Source organism: Lepidochelys kempii, chromosome 2 (genome assembly GCF_965140265.1).
Source record: "Lepidochelys kempii isolate rLepKem1 chromosome 2, rLepKem1.hap2, whole genome shotgun sequence".
Lineage (NCBI taxonomy): Eukaryota > Metazoa > Chordata > Testudines > Cheloniidae > Lepidochelys > Lepidochelys kempii.
The window spans coordinates 74,825,671-74,846,657 of record NC_133257.1 but is presented as its reverse complement, the minus strand read 5'-3'; the positions used below and the strand labels follow the sequence as shown (position 1 = coordinate 74,846,657).

Sequence of the window (20,987 nt, the reverse complement as noted above, 5' to 3'; positions counted from 1 at the left end):
CCCACACTACATTTTAGAACAAATCTGTTCTTTCTTATTTTGCTTAGTTACCAGTTCAGGATCGAGTTTCTGTTGCCATAGTTCTGACATCAGTTAGTAACTTTTCTGCATTCCCCTGCAGTGCTGTTCTAATCTGAGAAGTGACACGGTAAACAGACACTGTGGGGTGCTATGATTTCCTCAGTATGAAAGTTAAGATGTTTTCTCTACCAATTCTGCACTTAGAATGGGATCTGAAAGTAAAGCAGGTTTCTTGCATATTGTACATCATCATTAGAGCCCTGCAAATCTGCAGATATCTGCTTTATGTCTGTGGATATCCACATCTGCGGATGCAGATATCCGAAGATCATATTTGTGGATCGGATGCGGATACAAATTTTGTATCCGTGCAGGGCTCTAATCATCAGTGATAAAGATTCTGTAGGCAAAATCATATCCTGAGTAACATCTGTGGAAGCCTACTGTCTTCAGTCGGTTTGCACTGGAGTGACTAATTTTTAACTTGTTGCTAAGGAGTTAATATATGGGTATGTCTACGCTACGAAATTAGGTCGAATTTATAGAAGTCGGTTTTTTAGAAATCGTTTTTATATATTCGAGTGTGTGTGTCCTCACAGAAAATGCTCTAAGTGCATTAAGTGCATTAACTCGGCGGAGTGCTTCCACAGTACCGAGGCTAGAGTCGACTTCCAGAGCGTTGCACTGTGGGTAGCTATCCCACAGTTCCCACAGTCTCCGCTGCCCATTGGAATTCTGGGTTGAGATCCCAATGCCTGATGGGGCTAAAACATTGTCGCGGGTGGTTCTAGGTACATATCGTCAGGCCCCCGTTCCCTCCCTCCCTCTGTGAAAGCAAGGGCAGACAATCGTTTCGCGCCTTTTTTCCTGAGTTACCTGTGCAGATGTCATACCACGGCAAGCATGAAGCCTGCTCAGGTAACCGTCACCGTATGTCTCCTGGGCGCTGGCAGACGTGGTACTGCATTGCTACACAGCAGCATCAACCCATTGCCTTGTGGCACCAGACGGTACAGTAGGACTGGCAGCCATCATCGTCATGTCTGAGATGCTCCTGGCCATGTTGGCCAGGAGCACCTGGGCAGACATGGGCGCAGGGACTAAATTTGGAGTGACTTGACCAGGTCATTCTCTTTAGTCCTGCAGTCAGTCCTATTGAACCATCTTATGGTGAGCAGGCAGGCGATACGGATTGCTAGCAGTCCTATTGTACCATCTTCTGCTGGACAGGCAAGAGATGAGGATGGCTTGCAGTCCTTCTGCACCGTCTGCTGCCAGCCAAAGATGTAAAAGATAGATGGAGTGGATCAAAACAAGAAATAGACCAGATTTGTTTTGTACTCATTTGCTTCCCCCCCCCCTCCCCTGTCTAGGGGACTCATTCCTCTAGGTCACACTGCAGTCACTCACAGAGAAGGTGCAGCAAGGTAAATCTAGCCATGTATCAATCAGAGGCTAGACCAACCTGCTTGTTCCAATAAGAACAATTACTTAGGTGCACCATTTCTTATTGGAACCCTCCGTGAAGTCCTGCCTGAAGTACTCATTGATGTAAAGCCACCCCCTTTGTTGATTTTAATTACCTGTAAGCCAACCCTGTAAGCTGTGTTGTCAGTCGCCCCTCCCTCCGTCAGGGCAATGGCAGACAATCATTCCGCGCCTTTTTTCTGTGCAGACGCCATACCACGGCAAGCATAGAGCCCGCTTGGATCACTTTGGCAATTAGGAGCACATTAAACACCACATGCATTATCCAGCAGTATATGCAGCACCAGAACCTGGCAGAGCGATACCGGGCGAGGAGGCGACGTCAGCGCGGTCACATGAGCGATCAGGACATGGACACAGATTTCTCTGAAAGCATGGGCCCTTCCAATGCATGCTCATGGTGCTAATGGGGCAGGTTCATGCTGTGGAACACCGATTCTGGGCTCGGGAAACAAGCACAGACTGGTGGGACCACATAGTGTTGCAGGTCTGGGACGATTCCCAGTGGCTGCAAAACTTTCGCGTGCGTAAGGGCACTTTCATGGAACTTTGTGACTTGCTTTCCCCTGCCTTGAAGTGCATGAATACCAAGATGAGAGCAGCCCTCACAGTTGAGAAGCGAGTGGCGATAGCCCTGTGGAAGCTTGCAACGCCAGACAGCTACCGGTCAGTTGGGAATCAATTTGGAGTGGGCAAATCTACTGTGGGGGCTGCTGTGATGCAAGTAGCCCACGCAATCAAAGATCTGCTGATATCAAGGGTAGTGACCCTGGGAAATGTCAGGTTATAGTGGATGGCTTTGCTGCAATGGGATTCCCTAACTGTGGTGGGGCCATAGACGGAACCCATATCCCTATCTTGGCACCGGAGCACCAAGCCGGCGAGTACATAAACCACAAGGGGTACTTTTCAATAGTGCTGCAAGCTCTGGTGGATCACAAGGGACGTTTCACCAACATCAGCGTGGGATGGCCGGGAAAAGTACATGACGCTCGCATCTTCAGGACCTCTGGTCTGTTTCAAAAGCTGCAGGAAGGGACTTTATTCCCAGACCAGAAAATAACTGTTGGGGATGTTGAAATGCCTATAGTTATCTTTGGGGACCCAGCCTACCCCTTAATGCCATGGCTCATGAAGCCGTACACAGGCAGCCTGGACAGTAGTCAGGAGCTGTTCAACTACAGGCTGAGCAAGTGCAGAAGGGTGGTAGAATGTGCATTTGGACGTTTAAAGGCACGCTGGCGCAGTTTACTGACTCGCTTAGGCCTCAGCGAAACCAATATTCCCACTGTTACTACTGCTTGCTGTGTGCTCCACAATATCTGTGAGAGTAAGGGGGAGACATTTATGGCGGGGTGGGAGGTTGAGGCAAATTGCCTGGCTGCTGATTATGCACAGCCAGACACCAGGGCGGTTAGAAGAGCACAGGAGGGCGCGGTACGCATCAGAGAAGCTTTGAAAACCAGTTTCATGACTGGCCAGGCTACGGTGTGAAAGTTCTGTTTGTTTCTCCTTGATGAAATCCCCCGCCCCTTTGTTCACTCTACTTCCCTGTAAGCTAACCACCCTCCCCTCCTCCCTTCGATCACCGCTTGCAGAGGCAATAAAGTCATTGTTGCTTCACATTCATGCATTCTTTATTCATTCATCACACAAATAGGGGGATGACTACCAAGGTAGCCCAGGAGGGGTGGTGGAGGAGGGAAGGAAAATGCCACACAGCACTTTAAAAATTTACAACTTTAAAATTTATTGAATGCCAGGCTTCTGTTTTTTGGGCAATCCTCTGTGGTGGAGTGGCCGGTTGGCTGGAGCCCCCACCACCGCGTTCTTGGGCGTCTGGGTGTGGAGGCTGTGGAACTTGGGGAGGAGGGCGGTTGGTTACACAAGGGCTGCAGTGGCAGTCTGTGCTCCAGCTGCCTTTGCTGCAGCTCAACCATACACTGGAGCATACTGGTTTGATCCTCCAGCAGCCTCAGCATTGAATCGTGCCTCCTCTCATCACACTGCCGCCACATTTGAGCTTCAGCCCTGTCTTCAGCCCACCACTTACTCTCTTCAGCCCGCCACCTCTCTTCCCGGTCATTTTGTGCTTTCCTGCACTCTGACATTACTTGCCTCCGCGCATTCGTCTGTGCTCTGTCAGTGTGGGAGGACAGCATGAGCTCAGAGAACATTTCATCGCGAGTGTGTTTTTTTTTTCTTTCTACTCTTCACTAGCCTCTGGGAAGGAGAAGATCCTGTGATCATTGAAACACATGCAGCTGGTGGAGAAAAAAAAAGGAACAGCGGTATTTAAAAAGACACATTTTATAAAACAGTGGCTACACTCTTTCAGGGTAAACCTTGCTGTTAACATTACATACATAGCACATGTGCTTTCATTACAAGGTCGCATTTTGCCTCCCCTCACTGCGTGGCTAACAGCGGGGAACATTTCTGTTCAGCCACAGGTAAACAGCCCAGCAGGAACGGGTACCTCTGAGTGTCCCCTGAAGAAAAACACCCTATTTCAACCAGGTGACCATGAATGATATCTCACTCTCCTGAGGATAACACAGAGAGATAAAGAACGAATGTTGTTTGAACGCCAGAAAACATACACTGCAATGCTTTGTTGTATAGTGATTTCCGAGTACGTGTTACTGGCCTGGAGTGGTAAAGTGTCCTACCATGAAGGACGCAATAAGGCTGCCCTCCCCAGAAACCTTTTGCAAAGGCTTTGGGAGTACATCCAGGAGAGCCGCGAATGCCAGGGCAAATTAATCCTTTCACATGCTTGCTTTTAAACCAAGTATAGTATTTTAAAAGGTACACTCACCGGAGGTCCCTTCTCCGCCTGCCGGGTCCAGGAGGCAGCCTCAGGTGGGTTCAGGGGGTACTGGCTCCAGGTCCAGGGTAAGAAACACTTCCTGACTGTCGGGAAAACCAGTTTCTCTGCTTGTTTGCTGTGAGCTATCTACAACCTCCTCCTCCTCCTCATCTTCTTCGTCCCCAAAACCTGCTTCCGTATTGCCTCCATCTCCATTGAAGGAGTCAAACAACACGGCTGGGGTAGTGGTGGCTGAAGCCCCTAAAATGGCATGCAGCTCATCATAGAAGCGGCATGTTTGGGGTTCTGACCCAGAGCGGCCGTTTGCCACTCTGGTTTTCTGGTAGGCTTGCCTCAGCTCCTTAAGTTTCAAGTGGCACTGCTTCGGGTCCCTGTTATGGCCTCTGTCCTTCATGCCCTGGGAGATTTTGACAAAGGTTTTGGCATTTCGAAAACTGGAATGGAGTTCTGATAGCACGGATTCCTCTCCCCATACAGCAATCAGATCCCGTACCTCCTGTTCAGTCCATGCTGGAGCTCTTTTGCGATTCTGGGACTCCACCATAGTCACCTCTGCTGATGAGCTCTGCATGGTCACCTGCAGCTTGCCACGCTGGCCAAACAGGAAATGAGATTCAAAAGTTTGCGGTTCTTTTCCTGTCTACTTGGCCAGTGCATCTGAGTTGAGAGTGCTGTCCAGAACGGTCACAATGGAGCACTCCGGGATAGCTCCCGGAGGCCAATACCGTGTAATTGTGTCCACAGTACCCCAAATTCAACCTGGCAAGGCCGATTTAAGCGCTAATCCACTTGTCGGGTGGAGTAAGGAAATCGATTTTAAGAGCCCTTTAAGTCAAAATAAAGGGCTTCATTGTGTGGACGGATGCAGGTTTTCATCGATTTAACACTGCTAAATTCGACCTAAAGTCCTTGTGTAGACCAAGGCTAAGAAAAGAGTTGCAAAACTGTCTTGTTTTCATTAACAAGTGACTGCATCACTACCCAAACTTATCTCTTTTTAAGACTATCCAGCAAGCCCAATGATCTCCAATGCATCACCAGCTATCTGACCCGATCATCAAAAACGTCTCGGTCCATTAAAAAAGAAATTTCTTCAGGTACACAATCTCATTAATAAAACCAAATATTCCTTGCTTAACTAACACATGACACTCAAATTTAGACTTATTCCTATATTCCATGATCTTTTTGGGCCTACTTTGTCTTTGAAATATCCTTTGCCTTTATCATAAACATAATTATTACAACCACATGTCGTTTTCGGTTTCAGGACAGTGATATTACAAGGATTTCATGCCCAGCGGATATCCCACTCCCAAGGATTTTGTGAGAGTCTGTCAGAGTAGTGTTGTCAGGTGGAGGAATTTCTGGCTGTCATGTCAGCACTCCGGGCAGCAGAGTCCCAGGCCCTGTTTAACCCCTGTAATCCTCTAGGCCTGGAAACTTGAAGAGGGAGATGCAACAGTATTGGGAGGACAGAACCACTGGGATAGTCAAGAAGTGGCAGGGGTTCCATGGATGGAGGTGAGCTAGTATTGTAAGGATATTGGGCCATAAAGAGATGGGCAGAACCTGTTAATACGCAACATGAGGTAAGGGGTCTCTCAGTGGGGAGAGGAGTTGACCTGGCTTCTGCTGTAGAGGATGAAAAATGACAGGAAGTGTTTGGCTTATATCAAAGACATTTTGTATAAAAATAATTAGATTGTTTTTATCAATAGAACTATCTTCTCCACATGTGTAAACGTAATAAAAAAAATACTATTGTATAATTGTGCGGGAGTCAGGACGGATTTCCACTTCCAGCTGGAATTATTTAGAAAAGCAAACCGAGAGCTGCATATATTTTTGAGCAGTAAAGTTGTAAGGTGCCATTTCATTTAGGAAACTAATGAGCAACTTTGTAAATTCCTTTCTGGATATGGTTCTCATTTTGAACCATTTCTCCACTGTTCTTGCTCCTTTAGCAATCAGTGTCTCAATGTTTCCATTGTGAACTCTGGATTTATATTGACTATTTAATAATTGCACCAAGGCTCCCATTCAGTGCTTAGGTACCATGGTGATAATGCTTCTCTTTCTAATGCAGCTAAGCTGTATTTGAATCATATTAAACAACAGCAGCTCATGTCCAGTTGTGTTAGTGAAAGTGAGTGATATATTCATTGTCCCTTTGAAATGCCACAAATCCCAGGACACAAGACTCTGGGCCATATTAAAGATCAGAAGGCTCCAGCCTCCAGATGTTGAGCAGAAAGAGTGCAGATTGTTTCTCAGGAGAAAAAAAAAGGGCAAGAGGGGACCTGAATGCATTGTGCTGAAGACAAAGAAAACTTAAATTATCAAGAAAATAAATGTATGCAACTTCGAAAACATTACTAAGAACTACCATTTTCTACAATTTGAACTGTAGTTCTGATTTTAAAGAAATGTGCAATCAACAGCAAATGTCAGCCTTAATATTGCATTTACAGAAACATTTTAATTGAAATTTAATCATTTGACACTTTTACAATCAACAGTTTCTTCTTCCATGCCTTTATTCTGACATAGAGGCCAGTTCCTTCCCCTACTACGGTTGTAGTCATCCTACTTAGCATTGTGGGTGTAGTCTTGTCATTTACATTTGAGGCATGCCGTGTAGTAATCTCTATGCAGGAAACCAAGAAAAAGCCGTCAGCGTAAAGGGCTGGCTGGCAGAGCAACTCAGCACACACTTCCACACCCAAGTTATGAAGACTTAGTGATATTCAGCTTTTAGATTTTAATCGCAATGGAATTTTCTCTCTTGGAGGGAAGGAAAATACTATTCATAAGCCTCCCATGGGCCAGAAGCAGTAATATTTTGGCATGTTAGCCTGATTCAGGACTACAGAAACCATCAATTGTAATGTCACGGTAGGGGGAACTAGTTATTTTCTTCTAAATATAAATACTTAAACCAAATCAACTTCAAGTGTCTTTCTGCTAGCTGTATACAACAACAGAAGTAGGCAATACTGCTGTGTATAAAAAACAGTTGCTGTGCCACTTAATTTTAAAATGGGTATAGAATTTCTACATTTCTACTGATTGGGTCAAAAGTAGTGACCATTCATGTCTAATCAGCACAACCTTGCTGGCAAATACTTTCTGTAATCTAGCCTCAGAATTTTAAAGAAGTCAATGACCGGATCAATATGCCAGAACAACAACTAATATAAGATTTACATAAAAATTCAGAATTAATTTTAATAATGGTTAAAAACCCTTTCTCATTCTGTTCCAGCATTGGTGCATCTACAAAATTCAATAACCTTTCTATTGCTATACTGCTGATTATAATTTCATTTAAAAAAAGTGGAGTGCCTGGTAATATTTTCAAAAAATCAGATGTGGAGGGGAATATAGTAGGGGTAGATGGAGACAGATTAACCATGAGAGATGATCGTTCTGATGTGGTTGTGGCTGGACAGAGACAGACTAACCATGAGAGACAGTTCTGGTGTGGTTGTTGCTGTACTGTTTCCAACATCCACTTTTACGCTTTGTAAACTAGAGCAGAGAAGGTAAAGTTTTAAAATAAAATAAATGACAAGTGGTAAATCTGCTGTAGAAACCTTGTTCATGTAAATTACACAATAGCTGTAATAGTCTTTTTAAAATACAGTTTCATCATTAGAACTTTCAGCTGCATTAAAGGGACACAGTTAACTTAAACTTGTCAATTTGAGAGTTAATACTTTTATCTGCCCCTGTGTCTCCTGCCACATTTTGTGATTTTTTTTTTAATTATTTTTTTTTAATTTCTTGCCGGTGGCTGTGCCAAAACTCTCCAACGGTGTGGGAAAGTGACTAAACTAACTAGGCACAAAATAATCTGTGGTACAACACTGTGCTGGGAAGCAAAGGGACATAGGATGCATCCTTACTTCCTGTATTATCCAGCAAGATAGCAGCGTTCACAAAGCTCAGGATATGAGCCCTAGCTATGTACGAGATTTCTTCTTGACACTTGTACTGACACATGTTTGAGCTCTGACACCACTCTCCTTTCTAGAGTTCCTAACGTACATCAGCTGGTGATTGTGACTTGATGTGAGTTAGTCTCTGACATCAAATTTGGCCCATCCTACTCCACTTTTGTATTTGTTACTGTAATGAAGCTTACTACAGAAGGAGTGTTCTGGCAGCAAACTGTGCTGTTATCGGAGATCACAGTTCAGGTCAGTACTGTAAAGTGGGTATGTTCAGCGTTTCTGGCATTTGGGTATTGCACAGAACCAGAACATCCTATTGGCTGATATGAAATACAAGAAAAACAACTACCAACATCAGAGGGAGAAGAGAACACGGGGACGCATCATCACAAAGGTTTCAAACCTAGTAAGCTGCTGCCCAGAGGGATGCAAAAGGAATTTGTTACCAGCAGAAACAATAAAAGATGACTTTGCAAACTCATGTATACTTACCAAATGACAACTATAAATAAAATGGTGAGAACCTCAGCACTGTGAATATCTTTAACACAAGCAGCTGTGCAGTGAGTGTTCAGGGACTCCTGGCAATTACCTAGGTGTTAGAGTATAAGCTTATATGTGGGGAGAGGGTCGGGAGGGAGAATTTGGCGCAAACTCCCTTTATACCATGAATCAGTTGCACAATTGACCCCTTAGATTGAACAAAGCAATCGCTCTATATCTGACCTATCAGTCCACATTGTCAAAAGAAACCTGCACAACACTTTCAAAAGACACATCTGGGAGCTTAAATTCATAACTTTGCTAGACACTAAAAATCATGGTTTTAAAAAAGACACTGGACTTAGGCTTTATTTCAACCATCTGTAACCCACTAGTCCCCTCCCCCCCTTTTTTTTTGTCCAATGACTGCAGGGGTTTTAGTGGGCTACTTCACCTTGAATGGTCCCTTAGAATACGTGCTAACTACTTATGCTAAACTGTCTGTTCAATCTAGTATTTAGCTGTGTTGCTCGCTGTACATTTCCCAGACCTGAAGAAGAGCTCTTGTAGCTCAAAAGCGTGTCTCTCTCACCAGCAGAAATTGGTCCAATAAAAAAAATTACCTCACCCACCTTGTCTCTCTAATATCCTGGGATTGACGTGGCTAGGACAACACTGCATACTAAATAAATCCACGTAGTAATAAATAATATAGTATAATCAAGTCAAGCCATCCAATACTATATCACACTACTCATCTTCCTTTTCAGCGATATTTCACATACTTTCTATTAGTGGACATTTATTTACTAGTTCCCATGCAATATAAAGGTAAGCTCTGTGCAATTAGTTTGCTTTACGAAGCTTTCTGTATGATGATGCACCTGCATTATCTGAGGTTTTTAACTTGCCACAAGGTTCCTGTTCTACAGGGATTCTTTATTTTATATCCTAAGCATACCAAAGCCATTGCAAGTAGCTAAATAAAAGGTTTCTTTGGAAATTCAAATCCTTCCTATAAACTCCACCCATAAAGTCAGTAAGTGTAAATATACTTCCTAAGAAATGCTGTGCAAAGAAGGTATTAAAAATGGCAGCAGTTTCAAGCACTGAGTCTAAGCTGTTGTCACAGCCTTGACAATAAGTCACATGAAAGCCTCATTTGTAGCTTATGTAACTCGTTTTCCTGTGACTCTAGCTCAAACTCTGTTGTTTTTTTCTTTTCTGGAAGACAGCCTCTCCCTCCCTTCATATGATGGTTGACTGAGTATAGAGAATTATGGGCCCTCCAGAACATGTTTGAGGCATATTGATAGAAAAGTGTGGTAGTTTTTTGCTCTGTTGCTATCTGTGGTGTATCTGTGCTTTGGCTAAATAGAGGATAATCTCGGATCCAACACACCTGTTACCTTGCAAGACTACTGACAATTGCTAAAACTTTGATTAAAAAAGAATATTTGTGTGACACTGAACAAAATTGTCAAAAGCCCGCACCCAAGTTGTGCCTCTTAGACCTGCCCATACATCAAGTGATTGCACAAAACAGCCCTTTTGATAAATACTATTTGCACAAAACGTTTAAAAACTTATTGAGCAAATAGTATTTAATGTGCAATTTTCTGACTTGCATACACAGGTATATAGGTGGTTGAGCTTGTACGCATCTGAAAATTGACCTTAAATATGCTAATATGGTGGAATATTCTTCCAGGTTAGAGGACATCACTGTTCCACAAAGAATCTGAGTTGAGATTTCCCTTCCCCACATTTTTAACACTTGTCACCAAAATGTCATGACATTTTCATGTCTTGATAGTGAAGATCCCCCCTTCCCCAATGATGGTGCTGCTGTGACATAAGGACCTTTTAAGGGAAAGGTCACTAGGTGTAACAAAGTATTACCTATATATTCCTAGTCAGTTCACCTTTTTTAAAAAGTTCCCTGCACATTTGTGTATTGCATATTTTTATCCCCTGTGGCTGGCATCTAAATTTACTGAACCCTCATGCTAAATTTAGTAAACCTGTTGTGTGAAAGAATTAAAACTGGCAGCACTAAGAGGAGCCCAATATCTGAACGCTTTGGGCAATGAGGTGACTGAGTGTCTCCTTATCCAAATGTTTCGTTTTTGAGCTTTAGAGGTGAAAAATTTCAGGATTTTTTTTTGTTGGGGAAGGGGCGGGAGGAGGGGGAGAAATGGCCTTAGATCCCATAATTCTGAAACTTATTTCCCGCCTGTATTCATGTCACTTTGGGTTTTGCTCTGTCTCATTTTAAGCCTCTACCTGATGGGGGTACTGAATAGGATTGGCTGCGAACTGAGCAAGCTACCTTATATCTCAGTGCCATTGATTTCTTTGGTTCCAGGAAACAAACATATTTTCCCTTGATCCAACTTTGGGAAGCTGTAGGAGTCTGAAGACACTTATTAGGTGGCTTCCATTTAAACTGACAGCTAGGGACTTTATTACTTGCTGTACAGGCAGCCCTACCTTGTATAGGGAGTCTACTTCAGTACAACACCAGTTGTAAATGGAAGAAAGATTTACTTGCCTCAGTCACGGTCATCCTTTAGATGTTACACAATAGTGCTTGGTGCATCCAGACTGAATGAAAATAATATAGATATTAATAGGCCACTTACACTATTCAACATTGTAGTGGACAGATAGGCATTGGGTACATGGCACTAGAAATGAATTACAGCAGTAGCTAGTCAGCATGGTTACTTTCTTTTCTGACTATAAATGACACTTAGTTATAGCTGGGTGCATCAAGATTAATGTCAATGCATTTTCTTGTTATAGGAGCAGCTTACTGCCAGTTCATGGACATGTTGTTCCCAGGGTGCATTAGCTTGAAGAAAGTAAAATTTCAGGCAAAGCTGGAGCACGAGTACATTCACAATTTCAAACTTCTGCAAGCATCATTTAAAAGAATGAATGTGGATAAGGTAAGTTTTTAATATTTAAATAATTGTAATGTTTTACAAAACAATTTTCTATACTGGGTGATGTACAATGGACATGGGGAACCAAAATGAAAAATAACCAGACCTAGTTTTTCAAACTCTAAAACCTGAATTGGAGATCCCAGTTCTGTATTTAGATGCTCTCACTGGCATTTTGACGTCTAAAATGGGTATTTGGGTACAAAGGCAGAAAATGTGTAAACCGGGACCCTTAGTACTCAAGGTGAAAAACTGGGCCCATAATAGTTAGCTGTCAATAATTTTAAAATTACCACTCATTAGGTCCCCGAGTTCACGAGAGGGCCTCGTAATAAAATGCTGTCCATTGGAAGATCCTTAAAATGAATAAATACTGTGATCCTCAGAAGGTGAGGGGAAAACTTAAGGTCATGTGTGGTGACACCCAGAATTCCCAATAGAGGTAAACAACAAGCATTCTGTATCTATTGTTGTACTGAATACTACTTACTCAAGGTAGGATATGAAGAGTTGTACATTTTTAACTATTGGAACAACTTCCAAATGATGGAGAATCCACCATGTTGTTTGGTAAGTCATTAAACCAAGATTAGATATCTTTCTTCAAACAAACAAACAAACAAACTACCTCAACCTCAAGTTATGGGCTTGATGCTTCCGTGGCCGAATTGTGAAGGAGTTCCGGAAGCAGATGATCCTAGTAGTTCTTCTGGCCTTAAAACATATGAAACTATGCAATCTATCCAGAATTTCCTTTGAACATTACCTATGAACAAATCAAACCGTGCCCTGCCTGGCTTAAATGTAGAAAACCTATAAAATATGTAATCAGCATTTTGTCCAAGCAGGTCAACTTTCCTAGCAAAATACACATTGACAAATTAAACTTTTTTTCAATGTTTGTTCTTTGTGTTGTTTAGTCTCTCACCTGTTGTGCATTATTTGTTCTGTAAAGCTAAATATGTCTTTACTTTTCCTTTCTTTGACTTTAATCAGTCATGTTGACCCATCCTCTGTGTTCCCCAGGCTACTTCCCCTTGATACAGTCAGGTGTATATTCTGTGTGCAGATAGGATCCTATCACACGTTTTACTCAGACTAAATTTGAAGTGGTATAAAATTAACTGTTTCTCAACATGAATTTGCCCAGTTTATGTAAGCAGTAGCAACATGAGAAACTAAACTGAATAAAAGTGAATAAGTTTAAAATGCGGTCATGTTTCAGTTCTGCATGTACAAAATATCTATATTTGTAAAGGTTTATCCAAAAAAAGGTTTTATGCCTGCTTTTAACCTTTTTATTCTGAATCTTAAACTGTTTTTAAAAGCACTATATTTTGAATGAATGTTATAGGACTTTTTAATACTAATTCATTATTGCCATAATGCTACAGGTGCTTCTGTTTAAAATGGGTTCTTTCAGCAAAGCATTGAAAAGCCTAATAAAGTTGATTGTCATTTCTTTTTTTAATAGGGAATAACCTCATTGTTTGCCAGTGTGTCATTAAAAATATAAACATAACAGACTGAGGGAATATTGTACAAAATGTGACATGATCTGTGAAGTACAGGCTAGCTTTTAGTTTTTTAAAACACTGTCGCCGGTTTAGCCTTGTAATTTCCATTCCCCCTGAGACTCTGGGCACCCCTTTTCCAGTTGAAGATTGGATTCTCTTCTGATCCACTCAACTTTCAGCAATGTGGACTGTTGCTAAGCAAGCCATGGTGGCACTTCCAGCATTCCTACAGTAGTCCTTATCTGCCCACTGAAACTGGGAATGGGAATTGAATCCTGATCTTCCAGAGAGCAGGGCAGAACCCTATCTTATGCTGCAGTATTAGGATTTAATCAGTTTCATTAGATTCTTCATGTTGCTGAAGAATTCACAAGATATTGATACAGAAGAAACTTTCTCACAGTCTCCATTATAGCTCATTAAAACTTCATGGGCAATTTCCCAAACTCTTGCATGTAAACAAACCATTCTATATACTGCATGTATGGAAGGGTGGGGGTTGGAATGGTCAGGTTAGTACCTCAGTATTAGAATGAGTGTGTATTTCAAAAATATAGGTGAGTTTGAACTCCATTGTGTCTTTTTTAAATCCACTGCTTCACTACAGAGGCGGTGAGGAGAGTGCCAAGGCATAGCAGTATTGGTTGGTGACACTCTTCTTGCACAGGACACAGGTGGGCAGAATGCTTCTGAGGATTTTGTGGGAGTGCACCAAGGAGCAGCTCCTTTCACTTTTGGAGACATACAGTATCGTGGGCACCCCACTTTAAGAAAGATGTGGACAAATTGGAGAGAGTCCAGAGGGGAGCACCAAAAAAAAAAGTTCATGACTGATGAGGAAAGGTTGAAAGAATTGGGCATGTTTAGTTTAGAGAAGAGAGGCTGAAGGAGGATGACATAAGTCTTCAAATGTGAAAAAGGTTGTTATAAAGAGAATGGTGATCAATTGTATTCATGGCCACTGGGTGTAGAACAAGAAGTAATTGAAAAAATGTCCAGCAAGGGAAATTTAGATTTGTTATTAGGGAGAACTTTTTAACTGTAAGTATAGTTAAGAACTGGAATAGGTTATCAAGGGAGGCTGTGGAATCCTCATCATTGGAGATTTTTAAGAACAGGTTAGAGAAACACCTGTCAAGGATGGTTTAGGTATACTTAATCCTGCCTCAGGACAGGGGGAGCAATTAGATGATACCTTGAGGTCTCTTCCAGCCCTAAACTTCTATGATTCCGTGAGCCTTTTGCAGACACACCCAGCACTAACGGTGCTTACATAGGTTTGTCTAATGAGAACACTTGAGATTCTGTTTCCCCACCGTGAATACACAGGGCAGTGTGAAAGAGGATTTCCTGTGTTCTGAGAGTTCCTTGCACACCTACTCAGGGCAAGCCAGAATCTGACGCTTTGCTTTTTGAAGAAATTGTTCAGTTTTAGGACATACATCTGATTGCATGAAAATTTGTTAGTTAAAATCTTGGACAGACTCCCAGTTACTTGTTGTTAAAGATGGCAGTAGTTTCAGACTGGCTACATGCAGCCCAGTTGTCACTCAAACCTAAAAGGAGCATAGCTGAGGAAGAACAGTAATTAGGTCTGCACAGGCCTAATTTTAAAGTCCATCCCAAACTTGAGTAGCTCATGGCTGTCCAAATCCAACCAGAGAGTCAAGTTGTTTTCAGACCTGACCCAACCCAAATCTGACACTCCTCCCCCCACCCTTCCCAATCTGCTGCCATTTCATCCTTGAGGTTTGGCCTGGTGGGGGTTCCCCACACCCTGTGCCCACAATCCATCTCCATCTACCTCCTGCTTGTGGGGTCGTCACAGTAGTGTCTGCATGTGCCGGTGCAGCCGGGTGCCCCCATCTCACTGCGCTGTGTGTGCTACAGCATAATAGATGTTACAGTTCCTCAGCACGCTCGCTCCATGGTGCACACAGCACAGCACGACCATGGCCAGCAGGAGCAGGGCACTCAGCAGGCTCCGCCACCTTGCCTCACCGACCTCATGGGCAGGAGGAGATGATGAGAGACTACCCGAGTCAAGCCCAAATGTGTTGGGTTGTTTTCAGACCCGAGCTGAACCCAACACTTGTATATGGGGTCCCATGGGGTTTGGGTCAGGTTGCAAGACTCTCTACTATGGTATCATAATACTGGTACTTCTACCTTTTAGAAGAACATGCACTATTGAGAGGTTAACTTAACGTTGTTCATGGAAAGGTACTGCTAGAAAATGAGTATTTAAAAGGGCTTTATATATAGCTACACACAAAGCTGAGAAGACCGTAACCATATAACTCTAAATCCAGAGTGATGCAGGAGACACCACACTGGTAGTTAAATTGTTAGATAATTTGAGAAATATGTATGTACTGGCAATGCAGTGTTACTGGAACCGTTTACCATTGTATTTTACAGGTGATTCCAGTGGAGAAATTGGTGAGAGGGCGCTTCCAAGACAACTTAGATTTTATCCAATGGTTTAAGAAGTTCTTTGATGCCAACTATGATGGTAAAGAGTATGATCCTGTCGTGGCTCGACAAGGCCAAGATGCTCTTCCCCCACCAGATCCCGGTGAACAGATTTTTAACTTACCAAAAAAGTCCCATCATGCAAACTCCCCCACTGCAGGTATTGTAAATCTTGGAGATTTCCATTCCCATTTTACAAATAATGGTATAGTAATGTCTTAATCTGCTGTCAATAGCTTATATAAATATGGGGTCAAATTAGAAATGGTGTTTCAACAGCCACCACGCTCTTTGTGTTTGCATTTTGCACTATCTGGGGCTCACCATCCTAGATTACATAAATGGACTTTTTGTGGGCAGTCATTTTGTTGGTCTGTTTTGACTTGCCACATCATTACTGAAGATTTCGCGGTCTGGGAGATAAATCCCATGACTCCAGTGTACCTAATTTTGGAGACAAAGCCAATTGACTGTTTTGCTTCTGAGCCTAGGTGAAATAAACTACTCAAGAATGTAACAAATAGTACCCCCCCATCTTCACAGGAAATTGCAGGCGTAGTCTGGTTTTCTGGTGACTGGAACACTTCCAGATCCTAAGTGCTCGCCCAAAAGCAGAAAATAGATTAATTTGTATTTTTAAATGTGCTGATCATTCAGACACAGTAATCTTCTAAGTGGGCCCCGTACAGTAATGTCCTATGTCTTCAAAGGCATCATTGATTTTTTTATTATTATTATTACTTGGCATGTATCGGAAATGGGAAAAAGCATCAAAGATCCATTTCACAGTTGTTCCTACACTATCCATAGAGAGTGTGGGTCACAAAACAGATACTTTTTTATCACTTTGACTAAACCAGGGAACAAGAGAGCAGCAGAAACATCTTAAAAATAACCCTAAACATGTAGTGCAATCTCGTTGCTTTAATCTGTTTTTCATAGTTTTGGGGTGAGAGTAAGTCCTTTCCCAACCTGCTCTCAAAATCCACACACTGTTTAGAGTCAAATACTCACCCTTTCCTGGAGTTTACCTTCAACATTTACATTAACAATAACATAAAGTTCAACTCAAAACTCCACCCCAAGCATGGCTGCTTCTACAGTTCCTTCCTCAGTCCACACCTTAGATCCAAGAGCTGGAACGTGCTGCTCCCTACTCTCCCTTATATCCGTGTGGGGTTGAACCACCTACCTCCATGAATTAGCAACACTCACTTAACCCACTTTCCCAGCAAGGTCAACATCTGCTAGCGCAGTGGGGTGTTTCAGGCAAGCACTGCCAGCTTCTTATGCTGGGTTTGTAACACATCTGCATTTTGGTTTTGTACCTCCTATATTTTTAACCTTTCGTTCTGAATTTCCGAGGAGCTAGTGCCTTTTGTGTACTTAGGGATGGCCATAGGTGTGTTGTCACATAGGGTGGGACATGGTTTTGATGCCCCTGAATGGCTAAACAAAAAAAAACCCCACCCTTATTAGGTGCGCACACACCCCACATCATTCCCGGTGATGGTTTGGCACCCAGGGCAAGAAACCTGATAGCCAACCCTATGTGTACTTCCCTGAGTGGTAGTTCCCTACCACCCTTCGAAAAAGGAAAATTGCTAAGTTCTATTGCTAATTCAAAGTGAATGGTTTTAAAAATACTTCTCATTAATAAGTGTAAGCTTAATGTGGATGGCAAAACAGACCATCTGCAGAGGGAATTCGTGAGTGTTGCTAATACCTGGAAGATTCTGAGGGAATGGAATAGCTTTCGGTATTTGAACTGGGCAAGAGAGGTGTGGGTGGTAATGCCATATCCTCAGTCTTCAGGCTGCTGCTACTTTGAAGAAGAAAATGAAAAGTGACACTGGAGGAAAAACTGAGACACATAAGACATTTCTCCAGTTCAAGCGTTGTGTGGGACAAATAAGAGGTCTTCTGACAATTTCTGCACACTCGGGAAGTACATGGATTTCCTTTCCATTGATTTAAATATAGTCCAGAATTACAGTGTTTATCTGCAAAGCTCTTTTGATATTTTTTTCTACCAGATGCTAAATGGAGAATTTTTGTGTATTTAAAACATTTGTTGTCCATTATATCTAGAACAAGATTCTATGTTTAGTCAAAAGTGTTGGTAGCTCATTGGAGAGTAGGTTTAACCCATTGAGTAACGTGTATTTTAGTTTCACCAATATGTCATGTGTTAAGTCATGTAAATTGCACTGTCTAAAGGAATAAGGTCTCTTATTGGATGAGAATACTTACACTTCCCAATATAGTCCCAAAAGGAATATATCCTATGTGTATTTATTAGGGCTGTCAAGTGGTTAAAAAAATTAATCACAATTAATCGTGCAGTTAAAAAAAAATCACGATTAATTGTGCGATTAATCGAACTGTTAATAATAGAATACCGTTTATTTCAATATTTTTGGATGTTTTCTACATTTTTAAATATATTGATTTCAATTGTAACACAGAATACAAAGTTTACAATGCTCATTTTATATTTATTTTTGATTACAAATATTTGCACTGTAAAAAAACAAATGAAACCTAGCATAGGCAGTGCATAATGGAGACTGTGGGAGGCTAAGTCTCCCCAAACCTCGCACCGTTGTGGTGGGGAGTGGAGACAGTGGAAGATTTGGGGCACCCTGAAAAATTTCCCTCTATCACAGCCCCAGGGCTGGAGGAGCTCTCACTCCGGAGCTGCAGTGGGGGCACAGGCCTTTTCTGATCTTGGGGTGGTGGGGGAGGGAGTTGGTGGGGGGCCTGGCCTCACAGGGAAAGAGGCAGAGTGGGGATGGAATGGGGGCAGGCCCATGGATGAATGGAATGGGATGGGGCAGCAGTGGAAGGGGGGAGGGGCTCTGGGCTCTGCTCTTCAGCCAGGGAAGAGAGCTCTGCCGTAGTCCCAGCAGAGCTCTCAGCCCTCCCTCCCCTGGCTCCCCCCCCACACCCAACTCCTTTGGCGAGGGCCACTGGGGCGGGGGGCTGAGAGCAGTGAGTGGAGGCAGGCCCTTGGTCGGAAGAGGTGGGCAGGGGGCTAGCCTCCCCAAGGGGAAGCGTCACCCACCACCCATAAAACCTAGGATGAGAAACTTAAAATTGCAGATACTAGGGCCTGGCAAAGAAACTACAAGAGCTCCTAGGCCCCTTTCTGATGCTCTCCTGAAGTAGGTAGGCAGCGGAGTGATCACTTGGATTATGTCAGTGCAGGGACTGCCCTGAGGATGTAGTTGTGTGAATGGATATTAATTGCATGTGCCTATAAAGATAGCTGCATTCTGTCCACTGCAATCAAATCATTTTGTGGGATTTTCAGATGCAGTCAGCATTGGTCTAACTTTTGTTCCTGTTGAAGTCAGTGGTAAAACTCCCATTTACTTACGTGGGGGCATAGTTAGGTCAATGCTGCATGCTTTTGAAAACTTTACCTTTAATGCTCTTTGCATGCATGGTGCATTGTATTAAGTCGCTTTTAAAAGCAATGAGAAATAAAGCAGATGCCTTTTTGACTATTAACATTAGTTTGCTCGCAAAATGCTAAATTATATGATGAGTATTCTCCCACTCTTCTACAGGACTAAAACTGCTCCAAATGTGTGTGAAAACTTCATTGGTCAGATTTTCAAAAATGCTCTCAAATTGTTCTGTAATATCTGCACTTGTATGATTATCTGCTTGCAAATGAAGATAACCATTGTACATGCAAAAACATTGATTTTTATACTATCTCAAATTTTTGGCATTTCACAAAAATGCTAATTAGACTCTGAGGTATGAGTGTGCAGGTAAGCACATACAAAAACTTCTGTGGATACAGTTTAGAAGGTCCCTTCTGAAAGTTTGGATGATGCTGGTTCAGGGTGGGTCCTGAGGATGCAGGTCTGTGTGTGAATACTGACATATAGTGCTTAGTGTGTCAAGAACAGGATAGATGTGGGGATATTAAAACTTATTTTTAAAAATTTTTAAAAGTATATGTTTCCTTTTAATTCTGGTTAATATCCTTCATAAATTAGTCAAATAATTCCAAGAAGCCTGAGTAATATATTTAGTAGGGCTGTCAATTCATCGCAGTTAACTCACGCAATTAACTAAAAACAATTAATCACGATTTAAAAAAATTAATCGTGATTAATTGCAGTTTTAATCGCACTGTTAAACAGTAAAATACCAATTGAAATTTATTAAATATTTTGGATCTTTTTCTACATTTTCATATAGTATTCTGTATTGTAATTGAAATCAAAGTGTATATTGTTTATTACAAATATTTGCACTGTAAAAATGATAAAAGAAATAGTATTTTTCAATTCACCTCATACAAGTACAGTAGTGCAATCTTTGTTGTGAAAGTGCAACTTACAAATGTAGATTTTGTTGTTGTTGTTACATAACTTCACTCAAAAACAAAACTATGTAAAACTTCAGAGCTTACAAGTCCACTCAAACCTACTTCTTGTTCAGCCAATCAGTAAGACGAACAAGTTTGTCTACATTTATGGGAGGTAATGTTGCCTACTTCTTATTATTTATAATGTCACCAGAAAGTGAGAACAGACATTCGCATGGCACTTTTGTAGCCGGCATTGCAAGGTATTTACATGCCAGATATGCTAAACATTCGTATACCCCTTCATGCTTCAGCCCCCATTCCAGAGGACATGCTTCCATACTGATGACGTTTGTTAAAAAAAAATGTGTTAATTAATTTGTGACTGAACTCTTTGGGGGGAGAATTATATGTCCCATGTTCTATATTACCTGCATTCTGCCACATATTTCATGTTATAGCAGTCTCGAATGATGACTCAGCACATGTTGTTCATTTTAAGGACACTTTCGCTGCAGATTTGACAAAACGCAAAGAAGGTACCAATATGAGATTTCTAAAGATAGCTACAGCATTCGAGCGAAGGTTGAAGAATCTGAGGTCCCTTCCAAAATCAGAGAGGGATGAGGTGTGGAGCATGCTGTCAGAAGTCTTAAAAGAACAACGCTCCGATACAGAAACTACCGAACCACCAAAAAAGAAAATCAATCTTCTTCTGGTGGCATCTGACTCAGATAATGAAAATGAACATGCATCGGTCCGCACTGCTTTGGATTGTTATCGAACAGAACCCATCATCAGCATGGCTGGATGTCCCCTGGAGTGGTGGTTGAAGTATGAAGGGACATATGAATCTTTAGCGCATCTGGCACGTAAATATCTTGCGACGCTGCCTACAACAGTGCCATGAGAATGCCTGTTCTCACTTTC

The 20,987-nt window shown here is 42.1% G+C and overlaps 1 protein-coding gene across 4 annotated transcripts in view; it reads left to right on the top strand.

Moving 5' to 3' along the window:
* Window positions 1-20,987, top strand: part of MAPRE2 (microtubule associated protein RP/EB family member 2) — a 170,318-nt gene that overhangs the window by 116,666 nt on the left and 32,665 nt on the right. For all 4 annotated transcript variants that reach the window (XM_073331254.1, XM_073331255.1, XM_073331253.1 and 1 more), the window contains 2 exons: window positions 11,593-11,738; window positions 15,674-15,887. In XM_073331254.1, coding sequence (XP_073187355.1) covers window positions 11,593-11,738; window positions 15,674-15,887 — 360 coding nt within the window. The remainder of the gene's footprint in view (window positions 1-11,592; window positions 11,739-15,673; window positions 15,888-20,987) is intronic.